This window comes from Erinaceus europaeus, chromosome 3, assembly GCF_950295315.1.
Source record: "Erinaceus europaeus chromosome 3, mEriEur2.1, whole genome shotgun sequence".
NCBI classification, from domain to species: domain Eukaryota; kingdom Metazoa; phylum Chordata; class Mammalia; order Eulipotyphla; family Erinaceidae; genus Erinaceus; species Erinaceus europaeus.
In genome coordinates this window covers 166,428,749-166,453,646 of record NC_080164.1, presented here as the reverse complement: position 1 = coordinate 166,453,646, position 24,898 = coordinate 166,428,749, and the positions used below count along the sequence as shown (strand labels likewise).

The 24,898-nt window shown below is 45.1% G+C and overlaps 1 protein-coding gene across 2 annotated transcripts in view; it reads left to right on the top strand.

Moving 5' to 3' along the window:
* Nucleotides 1–10,711: 10,711 nt before the first annotated feature.
* RBPJ (recombination signal binding protein for immunoglobulin kappa J region) overlaps nt 10,712–24,898 on the top strand; it is a 239,025-nt gene continuing 224,838 nt past the window's right edge. The window contains exon 1 of one of the 2 annotated variants that reach the window (XM_060188250.1): nt 10,712–10,857. Coding sequence is in view for 1 of the 2 variants with exons in the window: in XM_060188248.1 (XP_060044231.1) it covers nt 10,778–10,857 (80 nt within the window). In the remaining variant the exon portion in view is untranslated. The remainder of the gene's footprint in view (nt 10,858–24,898) is intronic. The other variant, XM_060188248.1, reaches the window with a different exon arrangement.

Sequence of the window (24,898 nt, the reverse complement as noted above, 5' to 3'; positions counted from 1 at the left end):
GATCCAAAGGAAGCCCACCCTGGCACAAAGGCTATCCAAATGCGAAGGCCCTGTGGTGGACTCATGACTAGCAGTGAAAAGATGAGGTGAAGGAGCCAGGTGGTGGTGCACCTGGTTGAATGCACACAGGATAGTGTACAAGGACCTGGGTTCAGGGCCCCGGTCCCCACCTACAGGATGAAACTTCATGAATGGTGAGGCGGTGCTGTAAGAGTCTCTCCTTCTCCTCTTCTCTATTCTATCAATTTCTCTCTGTCTCTATTCAAAATAAATACATAAATCATGTGGTAAGGTCCCATCAGGGCAGAGAGTAAAGCCAGATTGGCTGGGAGCAGTGGGGGAATGCTGGCCCCAGAGGGCTCTGTGAGCCTCTCCCTGGAGCTGAGCTATAATCAAAGGGGCAGGATCAGATCAGTGTGTGACCTTCCCTGCATGTGGACAGATTGCAACAGGGTATCTCACTCAGCACTCTCGGTTATATAATGACACTGCCTCTGACTGGTACAGCAGAAAGATACTTTAGCTGGTTAGTTTGCACAGTTCTAGAAATAACTGAAAAACAACATTCAGAATCAAGAGTGGGGGGGCACTCTTGAAGCCACAAGGAAGGAAACCCTCCTGTTGCTTCCTGTTGGCAGTACTCCTTCCTGTGTGGGGAGCTCAGCTCTGGAACCCTTGCCATCCCTTAATATTGGTTGCTTTTGCTGTTTCCAAGGGAGAAGGAGAGGGAGAGGGAGAGGGAGAGGGAGAGGGAAAGGGAGAGGAAGAGGGAGAGGGAGAGGGAGAGGGAGAGGGAGAGGGAGACTGAGAGGGATGAGGGAGAGAGAGAGGGATGAGGGAGAGAGAGAGAGGGAGGGAAAGGGAAAGAGAAAGAGAGAGGGGGAGGGAGAGGGAGAAGGGGAGGGAGAGGGAGAGAGATATGAGGGAAAGGGAGAGAGAGGGGTGAGGGAGAGGGAAAGAGAGAGGGAGAGGGGGAGGGAGAGGGAGATAGAGAGGGATGAGGGAGAGGGAGAGAGAGGGAGGGAGAAGGAAAGAGAAAGAGAGAGGGGGAGGGAGAGGGAGAAGGGGAGGGAGAGGGAGAGAAAGAGAGAGAGAGAGATGAGGGAAAGGGAGAGAGAGGGGTGAGGGAGAGGGAAAAGGAAAGAGAGAGGGAGAGGGGGAGGGAGAGGGAGAGATGAGGGAAAGGGAGAGAGAGGGGTGAGGGAGAGGGAAAGAGGGAGAGGGGGAGGGAGAGGGAGATAGAGAGGGATGAGGGAGAGGGAGAGAGAGGGAGGGAGAGGGAAAGAGAAAGAGAGAGGGGGAGGGAGAGGGAGAAGGGGAGGGAGAGGGAGAGAGAGAACTATTATACAGGTTTTCCATTTTCAAGCTGCTCCCTGCTGAATCAAGGTCTTCATACACAAAGACTGACAAATCCTAGGTCATCAGCTTACATGCTTCTTGCAAAGGGAGCTAGGGATTTGAATTACTTATTTAATCTCTAACTTCAGAGAATGAAACTCCCTAAGCTGGGTTTTTCTCAAATATGAGAAAGATTTATTTTTAAATACCAGATAGTCAGAAAATACAAAGACCTCACAATAGGATGTGAACAGAATCCTGGGTCCCAGGCTGCTGCAGTATTTCAGGTTTGCAGGGCCTGTGGAAACATGGCGGAGAAGAGATACCCTCCCCTTACGGGCCCCCACCCATAGTGATTCAAAAAGGGGTGACTTCGTAGAGGAAGTGAGAAGTGGTTTTTCCAGCATCAGGCAGGAGGAAGGTTCCCATCATGTGAGTGTGGAGCACTGAGAAAGATCCCTGATGAAAGACACAGAACTTTAAGTTCAAATGGCTCCCAACTTCACAGAAGTCCTGAGAGGCTGGGGGCAGGGGTTGGGGAGAAGGGGAAGAAGGGCAAGTTACTTAACCTCTCTGAGTTTGGGGGGTCACCTGCCAAAAGGGGTGGGGACACAGCTTGTTAGGGAAGATGATGGTGGGTGGGTGGGCCAGGAGGACTCGGTATCACCTGATATGGTGGGAACAGCAATGACCAGTGTCACATGTGGGGGATGGTTGACTGGCACCTCACATCTCACTCAGGTGACTGGCTCTCCCCTGTTCACTTCCTCCCCACTTTCCTGCCATGTCTGCCAACCCCAGGTATTTCCAGTGCTGCTGCAAGACACCCAGAGGCAGAATTTCTGTCTCCTGGCTCCTCAGACAGAGTGCATTTGGCATTCCAGAGCTCTGCCTACTATCTCCTCTATCTGTGTGTCTCTCACCTGAAAGCACACCTTCCATGTGATCATCACCTCGGACTACGAGTGTCTAGGAAATCATGTGTTCCAGCAATGGGTCTTATTTTCATTTTCAATCAGCTGGGTGTCTGCACTTATTAGGGAAAAGAAATTCCGGAGAACAATCAGGATTGCAGCTCCTCAACTCTCCCTAAACGTTAGATGTCAATGGGGGCACCCTCCTGCCCCTGAGCCCTGCACCCTATAACCTCACTTCAAGTGCCACACGAACAGCATCATTTGAGCCTGAGGATAGTCTAGTCCATCATCAGACACATTCTGCTGATGACGACCCTGGGTCCCAGAGTGGGAAAGTGATTTGGCCAGCTTTGACTCTCTCTCTCTCTCTCTCTCTCTCTCTCTCTCTCACACACACACACACACACACACACACAGATGTGGCCAACATGCTCTGTCTCTTGAATTCTGGCTCTAGATTCACTCTACTCACACACCAAGCCACTCTACTCACTCACCAAGCCCTTACAGAATGCTTGCTATGTGTACTTGGTGCTGGGCAAAAACTCTTTGAATCCACAGACCAGCCCAAGCTGTGCAACCTTAGGGGAAGGAAGTTAGTTAATGTTTCTGGGTCTCGATGTACTTATCTGCAAATGTCATCTCATAAAGCACCTCTCGCACTGGGCTGCTGTGCCAGTCCTGTGAGCTGAGACACTTAATGCACTTGGAAGCCCAGTTGGCAAAGAGTGAACGCTGCAATCTGAACTATCTGTAATGTCAATTAACAGGAAAAGATGGGTGACTGTAGGAGCAGAGAGGAGGGGAACTCCTATGTTTCAGCGTGTGAAGGGAAAGTTCTAGAAAGCCACATCACATGCTTGAGCAGAACTGAGATGTGATCACACCAGTGGAGGAGTTTTACTCTGGTCCCTCCACTGATCAAGTGTGAAGGCATTTTGGGATAAGAGTGAGCACAGCCATGGAGACAAAAACATGTGCTAGCTAGCCCTCACTTACAGATGTTCTAACAAAAGGAAACTCATGTTCTCCCAGCTGACCAGCCCTGAGGACAACACCAAAGAGTTCCCGTACTGAAAGGGACTAAAAATACTTTTTGATGATGGAGAGAGTGGAAGTTGAGCAAGACAAATGGAGTGAAATAAGGAAATGATACTAAAGGACCCTGAGCGACACAGCAAGCAGCCCACCTGGCCTTTGATCTCTCAATCCTGCTATAAGAATCTGTCTGTCTCGCTTTATTTCAGGAGGCCATGCTGTGTCTTTGTTGCCTGCATGCTTCATCTAATTTTCTAGAGAAAAAAGCATAGCAGACCGTGACTAATACTGAATTAGAGCATAAAGCGGTTGCTGGCAAACTGAACACCTACATAATTCCTTTTGCTGCAAGCCTTTGAAAAGCTTTAAGAACTGGGAGTTTGCTTTGTGCTTTTGGCATTTGATGGCCGCTTGCCTATCAATTACCAGCTGACAGTTGACATCAATCAGATGGACTTCAGATTCTGTCACACTTTGGCTAAACTTCACCATGTTGTCAAGCCACAGTGGGAGAGTTGTTCTCCTGTGCAAAACCATTTCTTCATTTTACTCTCATTCCCATTCAAAGGGAGATTATCACTGACCTCTTTGCCACCCCTGTTACAGATGGAGAAACGGAAGCACAGAGCAGGAAAGAAGCTCGCCTGCATTCAGTCCACTGTCATCCTCCAGCTTCTGACACACATGGACCCTTCCTTCTACCCCACCCTGCTGATAACCTGGATACCCTGGAATTTGATTTTGCTCTCTACTTGAGGTATCCTCCATGTTCTGAGGATATCATGGCCCATCTCCAAAAGAGCACTCAGCCAGGCCAAGAGGAAACATCTCTTTTTCTTTGCAAGTTAACTTTTTCCTCTTCTCTTGTCTGGAAACGGTAGCACGGCGGCCAGTTCAACTGTGAGCAATTCAGTGAGTTAGGAACAAATATGTGGTCCAGTTGAGTCTCTCCAGATGTGGAGCTAAATGAGGCCCAATTGAACTTGTTGGATCTGACAGCACTCTGGCCCAAACAGAGCAGAGGTTGTCCCTAAGAGTTCTTGACAAGAAACTTGCTCAAGTGCCTACTGAGCTCTGGACATTTTATCTAGAGGAGAACTTGGGATAATTAGCTGATGGTATGAAATGTCTTCATCTTTTCTCTCCTCCATTACCATTTCAGTAGGAGATTTCTCCTCTCAGCACTGGTGAACTCAGGAGTGGCTGTCGGACTTGTATTGACAGTGAAAAGTGACAGAGGTGACATGTGTTTTCCAGATTATGGCTTGTCATCTCCCCTTTTCTGACCACTACATAGATTGGCAATGAACCAAATAGAACATGCCCTGGGCCCCAGAGAAGGGCAGAGAAGTCAGACTTCAGTCAAGTAGTCCAGGAGTGTTAGCAACTCTTTTTTCTTTTCTTTTTTTTTTATTATCTTTATTTATTGGATAGAGACAGTCAGAAATCGAGAGGGAAGGGAGGGATAGAGAGGGTGAAAGATACAGAGACACCTGCAGCCCTGCTTCACCACTTGTGAAGCTTTCCCCCTGCAGGTGGGGACTGGGGGCTCGAACCTGCGTCCTTGCGCACTGTAACGTGTGCGCTCAACCTGGTGCGCCACCACCCAGCCCCTCCTCTTCTTTTCTTTTCTCTTTTCTTCTCTTCTTTTCTTTTCTCTTCTTTTCTTTTTTAATTTCTTTATTGGGGAATTAATGTTTTACATTCGACAGTAAATACAATAGTTAGTACATGCATAACATGTCCCAGTTTTCCATATAACAATACAACCCCCACTAGGTCCTCTGTCATCCTTCTTGGACCTGTATTCTCCCCACCCACCCGCCCCAGAGTCTCTTACTTTGGTGCAATACGCCAATTCCAGTCCAGGTTCTACTTGTGTTTTCTTTTCTGATCTTATTTTTCAACTTCTGCCTGACAGTGAGATCATCCCATATTCATCCTTCTGTTTCTGACTTATTTCACTCAACATGAAATTTTCAAGGTCCATCCAAGATCGGCTGAAAACGGTGAAGTCACCATTTTTTACAGCTGAGTAGTATTCCATTGTGTATATATACCACAACTTGCTCAGCCACTCATCTGTTGTTGGACACCTGGGTTGCTTCCATGTTTTGGCTATTACAAATCGTGCTGCTAAGAACATATGTGTACACAGATCTTTTTGGATGAGTGTGTTGGGTTCCTTAGGATATATCCCCAGGAGGGGAATTGCAGGGTCACAGGGTAGGTCCATTTCTAGCCTTCTGAGAGCTCTCTGTTTCCTTTTTCTTTTCTTTTTTCTCTTCTCTTCTCTTCTCTTCTCTTCTCTTCTCTTCTCTTCTCTTCTCTTCTCTTCTCTTCTCTTCTCTTCTCTTCTCTTCTCTTCTATTCTCCTTGGCTGGTGTCTTCAGATTGTTGTTACAGCAGCACCATCTAGCCTTTCCTGGCTACCAAACCTGCCCCAGACCCCATTGCTCATGGTCAAGTGTTGCAGGTTCGAGACTCAGAGTCAGCTGATGGAGTTAACAAGGAAGAACTTTATTAATGTTAATGGGCCACAGAAAGAGCTTGTGCTTTTAAAGAAAACATTCTCACAGAAGCAGAGGCTGCAAGGTTAAGGGGGTGGGACTTGTACCCATTGCTCAAGGTCTGGTCGCCTTAGTTACTGTTATCTTTTCCTGCATAGCTGTGTATGAGTAAAGGTTAGCCTTAGGACTGAGCAGGACAGTGCCCTTTCTCAAGATCTGTTATCTAGGGTTTCTCTTCTTCTTACAGTTTTGTTAGTTAATTCGTTCTTTGCCTTAACATTCTCTCTTCTCTACTATTTAATAAGTGGCTACTAAGTGTTTCCATGTAGCAGCTTAACTTATCTTCACAATTTATACACATAGTACTTAGCTCCAGGTTGCAGTTCAGACTTAGCTCGCCCAATTCAATAGGAACAGATCCAGGGCTCAGACCTGACTTGCTCTACGTACCTCCATCCCGTAACCACTCTCCACACTGTATCCTTGTTTACTTCTCAGGGCCACAAAGTTTGAGAACAAAAGAAGGATGGATTTTAGGGCCAAGTGGTGGCACACCTGTCTGAGCGCATATATTACGGTATGTAAGGCCACAAGTTCAAGCCCTCGCGTCCCACTTGTGTGTGTGTGTTTGGGGGGTGGGTGGAAGCTTCAGGTGTGGTGAAGTAGTGTTGCAAGTGTCTGTCTATCTCCCCCTTCCCTCTCCATTTTTCTCTGTCTCTGTCCAAAATAAATAACTAAAAAAAATATATTTATATATAAGAGGCTAGAGTTACAAAATTTTCATCAATGGTTTGCAGTAGACAATAAAAAGCAATAGTTTGTAAATGTATAATATTTACACATAACAACCCCCACTAGGCTCCTCCTCTGCCATCATGTTCCAGCACCTGGACTCTCCTCCCCACCTCAGAGTCTTTTACTTTGGTGCAATACACAAACTCCAGTCCAAGTTCTCCTTCATGATTTCTCCTGAGATCTTGTTTTTCAACTTCTGCCTATGAGTGAGATCATCCCATCTTCATCCTCTGTTTCTGACTTATCTCACTTACCACAATTCCTTCAAGAAGGATAGAGTTTTTCATTATCACACACAAAAGGATTCGGGTTCAAGCACGCAGTCCCCACCTGCAGTGGGGAAGCTTCACAGTCTGTGAAGCAGGTCAGTGTGTGTGTCCTTTTTTCTCTCTCTCTTTTTCACACCATTTTCCTTTAAATTTCTCTCTGTCCTATCAAATAAAATAGAGAAAAAAAAAGAAAGGAAGAAAGAAAAGGGGGGGGGAAGCTGCTGAAAGCAGTGGATTCACAGTGTCATAGCAAGGTGGCGCTAAAATAAAATAATTGTTGCCGTCTTTTGGAAACAAGAAATAAATATATTTCAACCTGTTATCTTCATACATGTATTTGCTTCAATCATTAAACAACATTTTGTTTTGTTTTTGCAGGAGTTTCATCATTCTGGGCTTTTTTTCAAGAGAAAGAACCTACAGCACCAAATATCCCCCAGTGCCACAGTACTACCATGTGATATGCCAGGGGCTTGAACCTGGCTCATCTGCATGGCAAAACAGGCCCCGTCCCATTAAGCTATCTCATCAGTGCCAAAATCATATATTGTGACCATTCAAGATAATTTCTACAACTTCTAAACCTTTTAAGGTGTTCTCAAAACATTTACTGCATCTCTCAATCCTCAAACCCATCACAGTAAGTGGTCAGGATAGGCAACCCATGGTAATGCCTCAGGCCCATGTCCTCTGGGTCATGGAATGCTTCACCTTTCTCTTCAGAGGGTTGGTGAAGGGGAAGGCTGTCAAAAATGAACTTCCTACCATGGTGGAAGGTTGAAGGTCAGAGTAAGGAGACCTTTAGGTTTCTCCAGGGAACGTAGATACAGAGGCAAGAACTTTCATTTGCTCACTGGTGCATGGAAAAATTCTCTTTGTTCACCGAAGTGGCTGAGTTGAAGAGGAAGCATGGTGTGCATTCCTCTGTCAGCCTATCTGTGTCACTCGGATCTCTCCCAGAGACAGTATCACTGAGAGGCCAAGAGGGAAAGAGACAGAATCCAAAGAGTCAGGCAGACTCGGGTTGAAGTCCTGCCTCTAAAATGAGCGAGTTCTGTAATGAAGGCAGGAAATGGAACACAGAGCTCACATTTCCTGCTTCTCAGAGCAGTGCCAGACCTGAAGGTATTGTTCCAGCATACTTAGTACCTCCTAAGTACTCAAGAATGACTGCTGTCATTGTTGGGAGTTTGTTTAAAACCACTAAGAGGATGGCTGGCTACACATAAAATCTAGTTTGCACAAAGTCTTTAACACCCAGTTCTATTTGGGCCAAGTGGTGACTCACTCGATAGAGTGCACATATCACCATAAGCAAAACTGGGTTCAAATGCTCAGCCACCTCCTGCAGGGGGCAAGTATGGTGATTAGTGGAGCAGTGCTGCCAGTGTCTCTCCTTCTTGCTACCTTTCTCTCTGTTTCTCTGTCTCTCCCACCCTACTAAAAAAAATAAATAAATAAACAACAAGGGCAACAAAATGGGGAAAATAGTCTCCAGGAGTAGTGGATTCATAGTGCAGGTACCGAGCCCCAGCAATAACCCTGGAGACAACAAAAAAAGAAAGGAAGAAAGAAAGAAGGAAGGAAGGAAGGGAGGAAGGAAGGAAGGAAGGAAGGAAGAAAAAAAGAAAAAAATGGCCTCCAGTAATGGCAGAGTGGTTCAGGCACTGGGTTCTGGTGACAGTACAAACACAGGAAGTTCTGTGAAGGACTATTGGATTCACAGCCGATCTCCCCTGTTAAGATGCTAGTTCCTAAGACACAGATAAGGGCTCCCAGCAGCCCACCACCTTGGCCATGGTAGCTTGGTCAACTCCATCTGAAGTTAGACCTACCATCTCCCCTCTCACATCATAGCAGAGTTTTAGATGACTGGCCTACCTTCCACCTTTGCTCCAGGGTTTCCTGATATCTGCCCATGTCACGACTTGGTTCTTCAGCAGTTAATTCCACAGATTTGATGCACTTCCCTGCAATCACTCAGTTAAACTCCATCTCTCTATTCCACTTAGCTGAGATTTTATTACTGACACCCCAAACCTTTCTAATGAATAAAGTCCTCTTTGAAAAGATTGATTTTCCAGTGAGAGAGGCCAGTCAGTAACTACATTTGAATATTCTTTGTGTACCAAGCACCAGTCCTATTGAAGTGTGGTGGTGGGGGGGGAACAAAGTAAAACAAAAATCAGAGAAGGCATCAGTCTGTGCCTCATGGGACAGCCAGCCTGTATGAGAATCGGCCTGCCGATCTACCAGAGTTGGGCCCTTAATTTGCAGACCTGTCAACCAGGAGTTCAGCCAAGTCAGTAGACTTCACATTATCCCTCCTGAACTGAAACCCAAAGGCCACGTGTCATCTCTGGCTTTACCAGGAAAAGCCACAAGCAGATCTGATTCTTTGCTATTTGCCTAAAGTCATTCAGATCCTTGAAAGATGAGGAACTAAAAGTCACTTCTCCTCCTGAATATCCCACAGGCCAAAAGGGCTCCTGGTGACATTTAAAAGGACTTACCACCCCTCACCCCTAACTCTAAATTTAACACACTGAAATTCTGGTAACACAAGGAAAAGCATTCATTTCACTGTGTTGACCTTTACTTTTACTTGAGAAGGGAGGGTTTAAAGGAGACCTTGGGGTGAACTTGTTTCTTAGGATTGTGAAACTGGCTGAAGCTCTATGGAAAGGAAGAGAGGAACAGGAAGGGGAGAGGGGACACTTCCATGCTGGGCACCTTCAGCTACAGGACCCAAACAACCCTGTGAGGGGGTGCTGGTTTTACTTGACACAGGAAGACAGAGGTCTGGAGAGGCAGAGGAGGATGCCCAAGATCACAACAGTTTACTGCAATCCAGACTTTGTTGTTCAAACTCCTGATACACCCACTCCTTATTTGACAACATGGTGGAAAGCCAGGGAGACACCGCAGCAGTAGCATACAGGACTTGCATGTGAGATGACCCAGACTCAATGCCAGGCACCACCACCTGCCTGAGTAGACTGATCTTCTGTGCAAGTGGAGACTGAGGTGGGCTTGGAGGTGGATGGTATCACGTTCCTTATTAACTACCATTAGAAATAATTCCAGGGGCTGGGTGGTGTCACACCTGATGGAGTGCATGTGTTATTATGTGCAGGGATCTGGGTTTAAGCCCCGGTTCCCCACCTTTAGGCAGCAGGGAGGAAGTTTCGTGAGCAGTGGAATAAAGCTGCAGGTGTTTCTCCTCTCTCTCTCTCTCTCTCTCTCTCTCTCCATCTCTCATCTCTACAAAAAGAAAGAAAAGAGGAAGAAAGACAGCAGCACAAGCAAAGGAATAATCATAAATGGCCAAAGGGGTGCTTTGTTTGGTCTTCCTCTCTCCTAAGAATAAATAGGTAAACAAACAAATGGCCCCACTTAGGGTTGAGGAGAGCCAAAGAGTCGGTCCCGATGCAATAGGCAGGAGCATCAAGGCAGCTGTGACACATGAAGGGAAATCAGATTAACCTTAACCACCTGCATTTCAGCCCATGGTGAAGGGCTTTCCAGGCTGTGCTACTTGGAAAACCAGGCCTCTGGTTTCAGGTGAGACACAGGGAGAAGAAATGCTCTGGCTTATGGCAGTGTGGGGGATTGAACCTGGGACTTGAGAGCCTCAGGCATAAAAGTCTCTTTGCATAACCATTATGCTATACCCCACCCTTTGCTTGTCTTTTGTACACTTATCCTCTACAATCAAAACATTTTCAAACCCTCCTCCATCACCCCCCACCAAAAAAAAAAAAAAAAAGCTTGTGTCTGCATTTCCCCCTCCCTCTCTTCAAGAGTATCTCTTCCTCTTTGTTGGGACACTTCTACTTCCTTGCATGCAAGGTGAAGTGGCCACTGGACTCGGGGTGCAGGAGGCTCCCCCACCTGGCTCCAGCTTCTCATGAGCTCCAGCCTGCAGGCAGAGCCAGAGTCAGACTTTCTCCACAAGATGATTGGGCTGCTCTACCCAGGACTGTGGAGGTGAGTGAAGCCCTAGACGAGTTTCTAGACCCACAAAAACGTGGGACATGCTTGACTGAATTCACAAGTGATGATCACGTTGTGTCATACTTCTTTAAGATGCAGTGTGTGTGTGAGCCATCTCAGTCTCTACTCCAGACTGCCTGGTCTCATTGCTTCTTCTCTGCTGAAGCCTTAGATGTCAGTGTCTAAGCCAGGCTTCACTGCTCCACTAACAAGATGTTCTGCATCCCTTGAGGATAGTCACACTGCTTCTCCCCTGGTCTGGGTGACTGAAGAATGACTTGCTTTCTTTTACTTGCCCCTACAGAGAAGGACAAGGAGTTTTCTGGAATCGTATATGTCCATCTCCTCTAGATACTTGACCGTGTAGATATTTCCTTTCTAATAAGCTTCTCGGGAAATGCATCTGCTGGGAGCTGGTCCTAGTCAAGTTAGATGTTTATTTAGCAGTTGGCTGGGGGTTGGGAAAGATAGCTCATAGGGTGAGAGGCCTGTCCTTCCATGTGCACGGCTCAGGCTTGTTGCCTGGGACTCTATGGAAGGTACTATGGCACGTGAAGAATGTCTACTGTTACTGTGAGCTCCGTTTCTCTATTTGAAAGAAAAAAAAAAGTGGCCTAGAGTAATGAAACCATGTATACTCTGTAAACAGATAAAATAGAAACAAGCTGCTTTCTCTTGGGCCAATGTGAGTTCTCCTCCTAGCCTCCAAATTGTCATCAAATTGGGAACCAAGAGAACTTGTTGACTCACTCATAGATGCGTTAAGGGCACAGTCGTGAAGTGCCTGTCATATGTATTATCAAGTACCTGGGGAATTACAGAAATGATTTCCCAGCTCTGCTCTCTAGCCATAATTAGGAACAAGGGATGGGAGTTCATGACAGAAAGGTTAGAAATTCACATACACCACCAGCATTATCTGCAAATGTGCCTTTCCTTTTTCCTGCGTTCTTTGGGCAAACTCTGGTTGAGTGTCATAAACACACCCGGTGGCATCATGCCTCAGACTCTGGCTACATACTTCCCCAAACAGCTGGAGGCAGTTGTGACCATTAGGCATAAGTCCATTTTAAAAAAAAAAATCAAATGCATTTTAAAATGTCTGTTTATCCCTGAGTGGTTTCTCAGCCTATGGCTGCCAGATGTTCATTATCACTGTGTACTGCGTGGGAAGAGTGAATGCTTAGCCACGTGTGTCCTTATGCTAGAGAACTTGGGGGCTGCAGCCAGGGGTGCATAGCCATGTGAGACAGTGTGGGATTTGGCGAAAGATCAGCAGGGTTCTAGAAAGCAAGTAGGTGTACAAAGTGCAGGAGACCCCAGGGTTGTATTCAGGCAACCCTTACCCATGCCAGTCTGTGGTGTGAAGAAGACATCGTTCTAAACATTGCACACATTCCTTCTCATAAATGGCTTAGTAGCTAGTCCAGTTGTTTAGTGAGTTATGGTATAGGATAAATACGTTCTTAAAATGCAGAAATTCCAAATCTAGCTAGACTGGCCAGTCCTGAATCCTTAGCTTCCTATTTCAACTTAAGGCTTGTAAACGGAAACTACTGCAATTCTCTGAGTTCAGGGTTCTGGATGTTTTTCCTAGTGCTTTCCAAATACATTATTTGATTTAACGTCACTGCAGGTGGGCGTGGGGTGGGGGAAAGGTGGTTCACCTGGTAGAATGGACATGTTGCCAAATGTTAAGACCTGGGTTTGAATCCCCTGGCTACCACATAGGAGACCCTACAGAGGAAGAAGCTTTACAAGTGATGTGGCAGTGCTCTGGTGCTTCTCTTTCTCTTTCTGTCTCTCACTCTCCCTCTATCTCTCATCCTCCATTAAAAAAAAAATCATCAGGAATGGTGGAGCAGGAACTGAGTCCCAGAGATAAAACCAGTGTCAAAGAAATAATTAAACAAACAATACATGTCACCTAAACTATAAAATACAGACAAGACAGGAATCATTAACTTTGTTTCATAGATGAAGTTGAGTTTTCAGTCCCTCTCCCTCTCCCTCTCCTTCTCCCTTTTCCTCTCCCCATCTCCCCCCACCCCCCTTGCCTCCAGAGTGATCACTGGGGCTTGGTACCAGCTCTAGGAATCCACTGCTCCTGGCAGTCTTTCTTTTTTTCACATTTTATTGGATAGAACAGAGAGAAATTGAGAGGGGAGGGGAAGACAGAGAGGGAGAGAGAAAGACAGACACTCGCAGACCTACTTCACCACTTGTGAAGCAACCCCACTGCAGGTGGGGAGTAGGGGCTCACCAAATCCTTGTGCTTTTCACTATGTGTGTTTACCCCAGTGTACTACTACCTGCCCCCCTTGAAGTTGAGTATTTACACCAGGAAATGAGTTATGCAGAGGGAAAAAGTGCTAGCTAGATAAAAAATGGATAGAAAAGTGGATTATGACAAAAGGTAAAATAATCCTGGGACATACGATCTGAAATTTGGAAGGAAGGTAGAAATTAGAATCCTGTGCTCCAAATCTGGCCATCATTTTGAGTTCCGATGAAAAGCGGCACATTCATTTTAAATTCCGGTCTCTTAAGATTGAGGCGGAGACATTTTAAGAGTGGCCAGGAAAAAAATAAAAAAAAAACATTATTTGAAAGGGTGGAAAATAAAATCTAGAAAAGTCAAGAATGATGTAAGATAGGAAAGCCTATGAACAGCTAAGTGAGATTGACTTTGGTCAAATTGGATCAAACCAACCGGTAATCTCTCTCTCTCCCTCTCTCTCCCTCCCCTCTTTCTCTCTGCCACCAAGGTTTCACGGGGGCTTTACCCCTATGCAATTCCCTCTTCAGGTAAAGCTTTCTTTTTCTTTTTGTTTTTCCACACAGAGGGTGAGAGACAGAGAGGGATAGCTTCCCTGTGCATAGTGCATCCATGTGGTGGGTGGTGGGGTGAGTCTTAAACCTGGATCCTGGTAAAATGTTCACTCTCCTGGGTGAGCTATCTCCTGCCCCAATTCTACTAGTAGTTCATGTGTCAAAAAAAAAAAATTCTGGGGGCTGAGGAGATAGCAAAATGGCAATATACTAGACTTTCTTTCTTTTTTTTTTTCCTATTTTTGAAATTTAAAAAAAAATTTTTAATTTTAATTTTTTTTAATTTTATTTAAGAAAGGATAAATTAACAAAACCATACGGCAGGAGGGGTAAAACTCCACACAATTCCCACCACCCAATCTCCATATCCCACCCCCTCCCCTGATAGCTTTCCCATTCTCTATCTCTCTGGGAGCATGGACTCAGGGTCCTTGTGGGTTGCAGAAGGTGGAAGGTCTGGCTTCTGTAATTGCTTCCCCGCTGAACATGGACATTGACTGGTCAGTCCATACTCCCAGTCTGTCTCTCTCTTTCCCTAGTAGGGTGGGTCTCTGGGGAAGCAGAGCTCCAGGACATATTGGTGGGGTCTTCAGTCCAGGGAAGCCTGGCCGGCATCCTGATGACATCTGGAACCTTGCACCAGACTTTCATGCTTGAGACCCTGTAGGTCACAGATTTAAGACCTAGCACCACCATATACCAGACCTGAGCAGTGCTCTGGCATATTTTCTCCCTCTCTCTCTCTCTCTCTCTCTCTCTCTCTCTCTCTCTCTCTCATAAAAATGAATAAATAAGGCATTTTTAAATAGAAAAATTGAAATCCTGAAGATTACACAATTTGGGGTCCTATTTTAGATGAGGAAGTGATGTGAGATGAGTACTTTCTCAAAGAGCAGCCTTGGGTTTGAATTTTGCCTGCAGTGCACATTAACATTCAGTCAACTACTTAGCAGGGAACTTTGATTTTTTTTCCATCTTTTAAGTGCGATGATTCTTCTCTTGCACAGTTGTTTGAAGGACTCAAGGCATGGTATGCAGAGCACCTAGGGGGTACCAGGCATGGAAGAAAGCCAAATGGAGAGCTAGGGCACTGGGTGATGATTTCAATTCATATGAAATCTCATTCACTTATTAGTTAAATGAACATATGAACACTGGACTTTGGGTCAAGGCCTAGAATTGGGTGCTGATTTTACTACTAACTATGAATGGGATAACTTGGTAGAGGTTTTTTTGGTTTTTTTTTGTTGTTGTTGTTGTTTTTTGGTTAGGGGCATTCAACCTGTATCTCTTCACAAATAAAAATGAGTAGAATTTCCCTCTCTGGTTTAGTTAAGATGCCATGAAATAGTGTATGTAAAATAACTCTTAAAACAAAATATTGGAGGGGCCAGATAGTATTGCAGTGGGTTAAGCACACACGGCGCAAAGTGCAAGGCCCAGCTTTAGCATCTTGGCTCCAGTCTCTAGCTTCCCACCTGCAGGAGGGTCGCTTCACAAATGTGAAGCAGGTCTGCAGGTGTCTACCTTTCTCTTCCCCCTCTGTCTTCCCCTCCTCACTTGATTTCTCTCTGTTCTATCCCACAACAACATCAATAAGAACAACAACAATAGCAATAAGGACAACAAAATGGAAAAAAATGGCCTCCAGGAGCAGTGGATTCATAGGGCAGGCACCCCAGTGATAGCCCTGGAGGTAATAAATAAAATAAAATAAAATATTATGAGTTCGTTTATTGCACCAAAATAAGACTCTGGGGTGGAGGGGAGGGTTCAGATCCTGGAACATGATGGCAGAGGAGGACCTAGTGGGGGTTGATGGAAATGTGGAAAACTGAGAAATGCTACACATGTACAAACAACTGTATTTTACAGTTGATTATAAACTATCAATTCCCCAATAAAGAAATTAAAAAATAAAATGATAAAATATTGGGGTTGGTGGTAGCTCACTTGGTGGAGCATGTTACCATGTGAGAAGACATGGGTAGCCCCCAAGCTTCGCAACAGTGCGAAGAGTGCGAACAGTGGAACAGTGCTGCAGGTATCTCCCCTCCTCTTTATCTCTCTTTCTCTCTCACTTTCTATTTAAAAAAAAATTCACTAGGAGAATGAAATCATTATGCAGGCACCAAGCCCCAGCAATTACCCAGGTAGCAGAAATAATAAAAATAAATATTGTTGCTACTAAGTCTTCAAAACTAACCATTCAGGACAAAACATTGACCTGTCAACATGTATGTAATAACAATTTCACAGTAATAAATAAAACAGGACAGAATTCTATCCATAGTTCCAGAAGTCTTAGTGACAGCAAATAAATGAATATACATCAAATCACACTAAGAAATGTCCACTTGGCAGAGTCAGGAGATTCCCAACTTTACAGATGAGGAAACAGTTGAACAAGTTTCTGGGGGTCACGATCCGCTTTCCAGCCTTGGGTGACATCAGAGAGAGTGAACAGCCACCTGCCCCGGGAGTTTATCAGAGAATCTGGGTGTCCTGCACCCCAGAAGGGAGCAAGTTAAGTCCCGCCCACCTCCTTGGGCTCCCACTGATAATCCTCTGCCTTTAGAACCTCTGTATCTGGCAAGTGGGAAAGCTCAAAGCTGCCTGCTTGACTGGTGTGAGGCGGGGTGAGCAAATCGCCCCCCCCATCCCACTCCAGGAAACCCACAGCCTGAAGCCCCTCCCACCCTCAGGCATGCATGATATCATCCTGGAAATATTCCAGCAGCATAGATGGAGCTAAATGCCCTGCCAGGTGGGAGCTTGTGAGATCTATCCACACCACCCCCGGCCACCAAAGCCCCACAGTGTTTCCATACGTGCAAACAGCTGCAGCAGCCTGCACAGTCCACCACCTTGCAGCTGCCATGAACATGTGAAAAAAAAAAAAGAAAGGGAATAGGAAAAAAAGAAAGAAAACTTGAACCACTTGCAGATTTGGCACATTGAGAGGCAGAGGGAGGGAAGAAATTATGGAAAAGGGGAACTATGTAAGAGAATGAACTCAGGGTAATATTTATTTACTGGTGTGGGGAATAATCCCTGTCCTCTCTACCGGAGAACTCTCTTTCTAGCAATTCTGGCAGCTCCTATCCAAGCTGCCAAAGCAATCATATCAATATAGCCTTTCTGGGAGAAGCAAAGCAGGCGATACACAATAATTTAACGGTAGAGATCTTTTGCAAAAAGCCACCCTCCTAGGAGGAATGGGACCCTAGCGGATGGGTTGTTGTGAACAGAAAGTGACAGACTCAATAGAAAACCCTGATAGCTATGTCCAATACAGGCTGGTGAGTGTAAGAAATTTACTCTCTAGGGGTCGGGCGGTAGCGCAGCGGGTTAAGCGCACATGACGCAAAGCACAAGGACCCAGCTCCCCACCTGCAAGGAAGTCGCTTCACAAGCAGTGAAGCAGGTCTGCGGGTGTCTATCTTTCCTCCTCTCTGTCTTCCCCTCCTCTCTCCATTTCTCTCTGTCCTGTTCAACAACAACGACATCAGTAACAACAATAATACCTACAACAACAATAAAAACAACAAGGGCAACAAAAGGGGGGGGAAGCAAAAAAGAAAGAAAGAGAAAGAAAGAAAAGAAATAGAGGAAGGAAGGAAGGAAGAAAGAAATAAAGGAAGAAAGGAAGGAAGGAAGGAAGGAAGGAAGAAAGAAAGAGAGAGAGAAATCATCTGCCTTCCTAACTTTGATCAGTCCCACTTTACAGATCAGAAAATTGAAGTTCAGGGACTTGAGAAATAACACACCTGGTAGAACTATGTCCCACCTACTTCTGAATCTCAGTACCATATGGGGGTATCATGACTCCAGTGGTCTTGGGTTCTCTCTCTCTCTCTCCAAGCAAAAAAGTCAACCTGGGGGCAGAGAATTTGTACACACTTATGCTAGAAAAGTGAAAAAAAAAAAAAAAAGGAAGGAAGGGGAGAAAGAAAGAGGAGTGGGGATAGATAGTTTAATGGTTATGCAAAGAAACTCTGATGCCTGAGGCTCCGAAGTCCCAGGTTCAGTTCTCCTGCACTACCATAAACTAGAGTTGAGCAATGCTCAGGGAAAAAAGGGGGGAGGGGTAAAAAAAAAAGAGAGAGAGAGAGAGAGGAGAAAGAAAATAAGGGAGAAAGTCAGAGAAAAAAACCGTGTGACCTAGGATAGTGGCACAGTGGCAAATTTGGACTCACAGACATGAGGTCCCTAGCTGGATCCCCACCATAACATGTAACACAGTCTTCTTCTAGCGTTTGCCCTTCTTCCATAGCCAGTCAACAGCATCAGGTTGAGCCTGATGTAAAGTTTCGAGACCTCCTTTGAATCTGGAGAGGTGGCAGTCATTGACTATGTGGGTCATAGTCTGTCTGGAGCCGCAGGGGCAGTTCGGGTCGTCTCTGGCTCCCCAGCGATGGAACATAGCAGCGCACTGGCCATGGCCTGTTCGATAGCGATTGAGGAGGGCCCAATCATAACGTGCTAGGTCAAAGCCGGGTTGACGCTTACAGGGGTCTGTGACGAGGTGTTTGTTCTTTACCTCAGCTGACTGCCAACTCTGTTTCCAAGAGTCTGGAACAGAGAAGTTCAGTGTAGGCGTAGGGGACCAGATTGGATGACAAGACATCAAGCGTTGGACAGGGTGGGCGAAGATATCCACGTATATTGGCAGGTCTGGTCGAGCGTAGACGTGGGAAATGAACTTAGATGATGCCGCATCCCGACGAATATCTGGCGGGGCGATGTTGCTAAGAACTGGCAGCCATGGAACCGGGGTGAAACAGATGGTTCCAGAAATTATCCTCATGGAGGAATATAATTTGGAATCGACCAAGTGGACATGGGGGCTACGGAACCATACTGGGGCACAGTATTCTGCAGTGGAATAGCATAATGCCAGAGATGATGATCGTAGTGCGGAAGCGCTCACACCCCATGAGGAGCTGGCCAGTCTTGCAATGATGTTATTCCTCGCGCCCACCTTTGCTGCAGTTTTTATGAGATGTTCATGAAATGACAGAGTGCGATCGAGAGTAACGCCAAGATAGACTGGCTGGGCTTCATGCCGGATTCTCGTACCGCCAAGCTGCACATTACGCTCACGCGAGGCCAAGCCATGGTGTAGATGGAAAACAGATGATACCGTTTTTGCAGTGATATGGATTAGTCGCCATTTTTTACAGTCATCAGATATCAGAGACATGTCTTTTGTGAGTGTTTCCTCGAGGATGTCGAACTTGGATGCCTGAGTTGCACAGCAGATGTCATCGGCGTAGATGAACTTCCTTGAAGAAGTTTCTGGGAGGTCATTGATGTAAATATTAAATAGCGCAGGAGCCAGAACAGAGCGCTGGGGGAGGCCACCTGAGACAAGTCTCCATCTGCTAGACTTGTCACCCAGATGCACCCGGAATCTTCTGTTTTGGAGAAGAAACGCCACCCATGGAGGCCAACATGTAACACAGTGATGTTCGGCTTCTCTCTTCCTCTCTCTAACCCACTCATAAATAAATTTTGAAAAAGAAGAGAGACAGAAAACAAAGGCTGGAAGAAAACTAAACTGAATCTTAGAAAAGTTGTATTATTCCACATCAGACAGCAGAAGAACCAGGATTCAAACCCAGGCCTGTCTCCAAATAAATCCTGTCAAGTTTAACTTCTCTTTTTTTCATATTTATTTTTTTAATTTTATTTATAAAAAGGAAACACTGACAAAACCATAGGATAACAGGGGCACAAGTCCACACAATTCCCACCACCAGAACTCTGTATCTCATCCCCTCCCCTGATAGCTTTCCTGTTCTTTATCTCTCTGGGAGTATGGACCCAAGGTCATTGTGGGATGTAGAAGGTGGAAGGTCTGGCTTCTGTAATTGCTTCCCCACTGAACATGGGCATTGACAGATTGATTAACACTCCCAGCTTCCCTCTCTCTTTCCCTAGTGGGGCAGTTGTTGGGGATCAGAGCTCCAGGACACATTGGTGGGGTTGTCTGTCCAAGGAAGTCCGGTTGTCATAATGCTAGCATCAGGAACCTGGAGGCTAAAAAGAGAGTTAACATATAAAGCCAAACAAATTGTTGACTAATCATGAACCTAAAGGGTGTAATAGTGCAAATGAAGAGTTGGGGAGTCTCCATTTTGTAGCTAGCTAGTAGGCATATTTTAGTTATATTCCAAAGGGCCTGTGGCTATACTAGTGTGTTTTTCCCCTTGAGCCTGAAATCTGATTTGCAGGAGGATCCAAGTTATTGTCTGGGGATATGATGTCATGGCTGGAAAAAGGACCAGAAAGCTCAATCAGGGAATAGAGTAGCTCCCAAATATGGGAAAGGGGTATAAATATTGTTGACTGTTAACTTCATCATTTGATGTGATCTGGGGCCCATATTCAGCTTAGGAGTCTCTGTGACCTCTGAATCCCTGTAGATCTGAGCTCACATTCTGTGGTCATGAGTAAGAACATTCCAGGTTGCCCCAATATCAGGACCCATCTTCCTCAAGTGGAACATAGATTATGTTGTCTAGCTTCCCTTTGGAGGATGGAACATTCTCTACCATTGTTGATCCAAGTTGAAGGCAAGGTCCTATGGGGGCCCACAGAGGGGTCTATTGTGTTGTTCCTGATAGAGATGACCAATGGTAACAATGGAGAGAAGGATTTATTCAAGGTCTAGCCCCATCATGTCTGTTTGGGAATCTCAGGACTCCCCAAATAGGGCCCCAGCTGATGGGGTGGCCTGATAGTGACTAAAGAGTCATCATTAAAGTATGCCAGTCTCTTGCCCTTATTCATCTTTTGCAGTCCTTTCTTTGATAAGGTTAGCTTTGGAGTGAGTGAGGAAAGTGTAATAGGAAGTAGGTGAGGAGGATATTTAAGTCTAAGTAGACACTATTTCATTAGGAACTTTATACTGACTCACTGCAGACTATTGTGTAATTTAGCTTTCAGTTATATATATTGCCCTAATTTATGGATACATGTGAACATATGCTCTATCTCATGTGACCTGGTCTATATCTAGGTTTTGCGACTTTATTAGGAAGTGAACCGCCTGGAATGGAATTAGAGAATCCTGTGATAGGAAAGGTCTCACTCGAATAATGAGGCTGAAGGGTTGACATTCCACACCTGAGGCCTCTGAACACAGTCTGAAGTGAAGCATGCTGAGGTGGTACTTGTTGTGTTGATTAGGTTGGGATCAGCGGATGAAATATGATTTGGGATAAATTGAGAGAAGCATGCAGGAAAGTGAGCCCCACCCTAGAGGTTCCAGGACTGGAGGAAATATAGGCTTTATAGAGGAAGTGGGAAGTTCCTGCTGTTTTAGGGTTTAAAAAGGCAATAGATAGTTATTGCTATAATCACACTATTTGGCAACTGGGTTAACTTTGAAATATCCCTTTGTTTGGATTTGCTGTATCACACACAGCATCGCCATAATTTATGTCCTTTGACATTATTTGTGTATAGCTGTGCTATTGATTGCTTCAGTTCTCCCTGGTCTAAGCTTTTAAGAGAGTCAGCCTATCAAAGATTCAGCCTATGGTCTGTGCATTAAAAAGTTTGAGACATTCAATCAATTTTCCCCTCTCATATTAATTAGTGATTTATATGACTACAAATTAATAGGAGTGTACATAAACACCATTCCTACCACCAAGACTGTGTCCCATTCCATCTTCCTCCTCCCCCCACCCCTGAAGCCGAACATCAACACTCACCCTCAACCCCTGGTTTTTACTTTGGTGAAAGTAAAATTCCTACTCCGAATTCAGTCAAATCCTGCTTTGAGTTTCCCTTTCTGTTCTTCTTTCTCAATTTCTGCTTATGAATGGGATCATCCTATACTCGTCTTTATCTTTCTGACTTAGCTCACTTCTAGTTCCATCCAAGATGGGTCAGAGAAGGTGGGCTCATTGTTCTTAATAGCTTCATAGTATTCCATTGTGTATATATACCACAGCTTTCTCAGTCACTCATCTGTTGTTGGGCACCTGGGTTGCTTCCAGGTTTTAGCTATTACGAATTGTGCTGTTATGAACATAGGTGTAGACATATCTTTTTGATTGGGTGTTATGGAGTCCTTGGGGTATATCCCAAGAGAGGAATTACTGGGTAATATGGAAGGTCCATGTCTAGCCTTGTGAGAGTTCTCCAGACTGCTCTCCACAGAGGTTGGACCAATTTACATTCCCACCAGCAGTACAGAAGGGTTCCTTTGTCCCCACAGCCTCTCCAGCATTTGTTGCTGCTGTCCTTTTTGATGTATGCCATTCTCACAGGAGTGAGGTGGTATTTCAATGTTGTCTTTATTTGCATTTCTCTGATAATCAGCGACCTGGAGCAGTTTTTCATATGTTTGTTATCCTTTTGTATCTCTTCTGTAGTGGATGTTATCCTTTTGTATCTCTTCTGTAGTTCATATCCTATGCCTATTTTTGGATGATGTCATTTACTTTTTTTGTTGCTAAGTTTGCTGAGCTCTTTGTATATTTTGGTGATTAATCTCTTGTCTGATGTATGGTATGTGAAGATCTTCTCCCGTTCTGTGAGGGGTCTCTTTGTTTGTGTGATAGTTTCTTTGGCTGTGCAGAAGCTTTTCAATTTGATGTAGTCCCATTGATTTGTTTCTGCTTTAGTATTCCTTGCAATTGGGTTTGTATCATCAAAAATGTCCTTGACTTTTAGGTGGGAAAGTGTTCCACCAGTGTTTTTCTCTAAGTATTTGATAGTTTCTGATCTAACATCCATGTCCTTGATCCATTTAGAGTTGATTTTTGTTTCTGGTGAGATAAAGTGGTTCAGTTTCATTCTTCTGCATGTTTCAACCCAGTTTTCTTTTTTTGTTTTTTTTTTAATTTTTTTTTATTAAAGAAAGGATTAATTAACAAAACCATAGGGTAGGAGGGGTACAACTCCACACAATTCCCACTGCCCAATCTCCATATCCCACCCCCTCCCCCGATAGCTTTCCCATTCTCTATCCCTCTGGGAGCATGGACCCAGGGTCATTGAGGGTTGCAGAAGGTAGAAGGTCTGGCTTCTGTAATTGCTTCCTCGCTGAACATGGGCGTTGACTGGTCGGTCCATACTCCCAGTCTGCCTCTCTCTTTCCCTAGTAGGATGGGTCTCTGGGGAAGCTGAGCTCCAGGACACATTGGTTTTTCAACCCAGTTTTCCCAGCAGCTTTTATTGAAGAGAGCTTCCTTTCTCCACTTAATACTTTGGGCCCCCTTATTAAAGATTAGATGTCCATAGGTGTAGGGGTTTAGTTCTGGGCTGGCAAACGCTAGAAGAACAAGTTCTGGGCTTTCAATTCTGTTCCACTGGTCTGTGTGCCTATTTTTGTTCCAGTACCAGGCTGTTGTGATGATGATGGCCTTATAATATAGTTTGAGATCTGGGAGTGTGATGCCTCCATTTCTGTTTCTTTTCCTCAAGGTGTTTTTGGCAATTCTAGGTGTTTTCTGGTTTCAGATAAATGATTGTAGTTTTTGTTCTATTCTCTTAAAGAAGCTTGGTGGAACTTTGATGGGTATCGAAGTTTAACTTCTTAAACCACAAATACTGGGACAAATGCTGAGTGTTGGGGGTGGGGCACTTCAGAGTGGAGGTGGAGGGATAGCAAAGGCAGACATTCACAAATGAGCAAGAACTACCTCAACTTTTTTTCCTTTGAAGTACTTCATGCACACATGGTGCCACCACCCCAGATCACCTTTCTTATTCAGACTGAGAAGCACAGAAAGGGCTTGAGCCTGGATTTTTCCAGGCTTTGTGATGCTGGTACCCTACCCAGTGAACTACCCCCCACCCCCCCAGCCTAGCTGCACTTGGGAAATGGCAATTTTGACTGATGAGGACGGCAAGTACGTATTTGTGGAAAGAGCAAGTCAGGCCAGGGGAAAGGGAGCATGCTGAGTACTGAGCTGAGTACTGAGTAGGAAGCATGGAGGCAGTGATGCCCAGTGATGGGAGGTGGGGGTGGGTAGGGTACAACTTGGAGGTCAAGGATGAACTGTGACCTTTGTGAAATTTCACCTCAGCCTGACCCCCTACACCCAGGAAAGGAAGAGGAAGGTGCCTATCTTTGTCCCCACCTACATTTCTAGAGAACTTATTAGTATTCTTAGTAGATGGGGAGATAGCTGAGCTGGCTGGAAACACCACACTTCCACTCCCATGTGCAGTAAATTGCTTTGGGGACGTGTATGATTTGTCATTTAATGTAATGCATGCATACTTCATGGCTCCAAGGTTCTGGTACTGTGCTGGGTGCTGAGAATAACAAAGTAAATATCAGAGCAGCCCAGAGCCCTATGGGGAGAGATACAGGGGCCACTTAGAGACAAGGAGCTGAGTGTAATAGGAGAGGCATGTGCAAGGCGCTGGGGACACTGTTTCTGCATCAACTTTTGGTAAACAGCTCCTCTGTGCCTTGGAAACTTGGAGGGAACATGCTAGAAGCTGCAGGGAGAACACGCTTGCCATTTCCCACTGAATGAACTCATTTTTCAACAGAGTGTTACCTGCTTTTTTTTTTTTTCTTTTCTAACAAGTAGTAATTTTAACAGTATTCATTTCTAAATGATTTGGGATTGAGGTCATCCCATGACTTCTTAGCTAATGCAGAAAACTCCAGCTTGAATCTAATCTGACTTTGGCTCAATTTTAGAAGTAAGACTTGGTCCTCTCTGTGTTGGTTTCCTTGTCTGTAAAATGGGGCCAAGGAGCCTCTGTGAAAACTGGGTTCCTGAGAGAACTGATGGGTTCAAAGTGGAGCATTTATCTCATTCAACTCTGCTATGAACTGAATTGGGGCTTTTAAAAATATATATATATTATCTTTATTTATTTATTGGATAAAGACAGCCAGAAATCAAGAAGGAAGGGGGTGCTAGGGAGGCAAAGAGACAGAGAGATATCTGCAAGACTGCTTCACTACCCACAAAGCTTTCCTCCTGCAGGTGGGTACCGGGGACTTGAACCCGGGTCCTTGCACACTGTAACCTGTGAAGTCAACCAGGTGTGCCACCACTGGCCCTTTAATTGGGGTTGAAAACTGATTTCAAATACTTTCTTGGAGGAAATCTATGTTCCACTTAAAATTGTGCCTTAAATAGTGCATAGGTAGGCCTTTTAAAATTATATTATTATTGGGAGTTTGGCAGTAGTGCAGCAGGTAAGCGCACGTGGC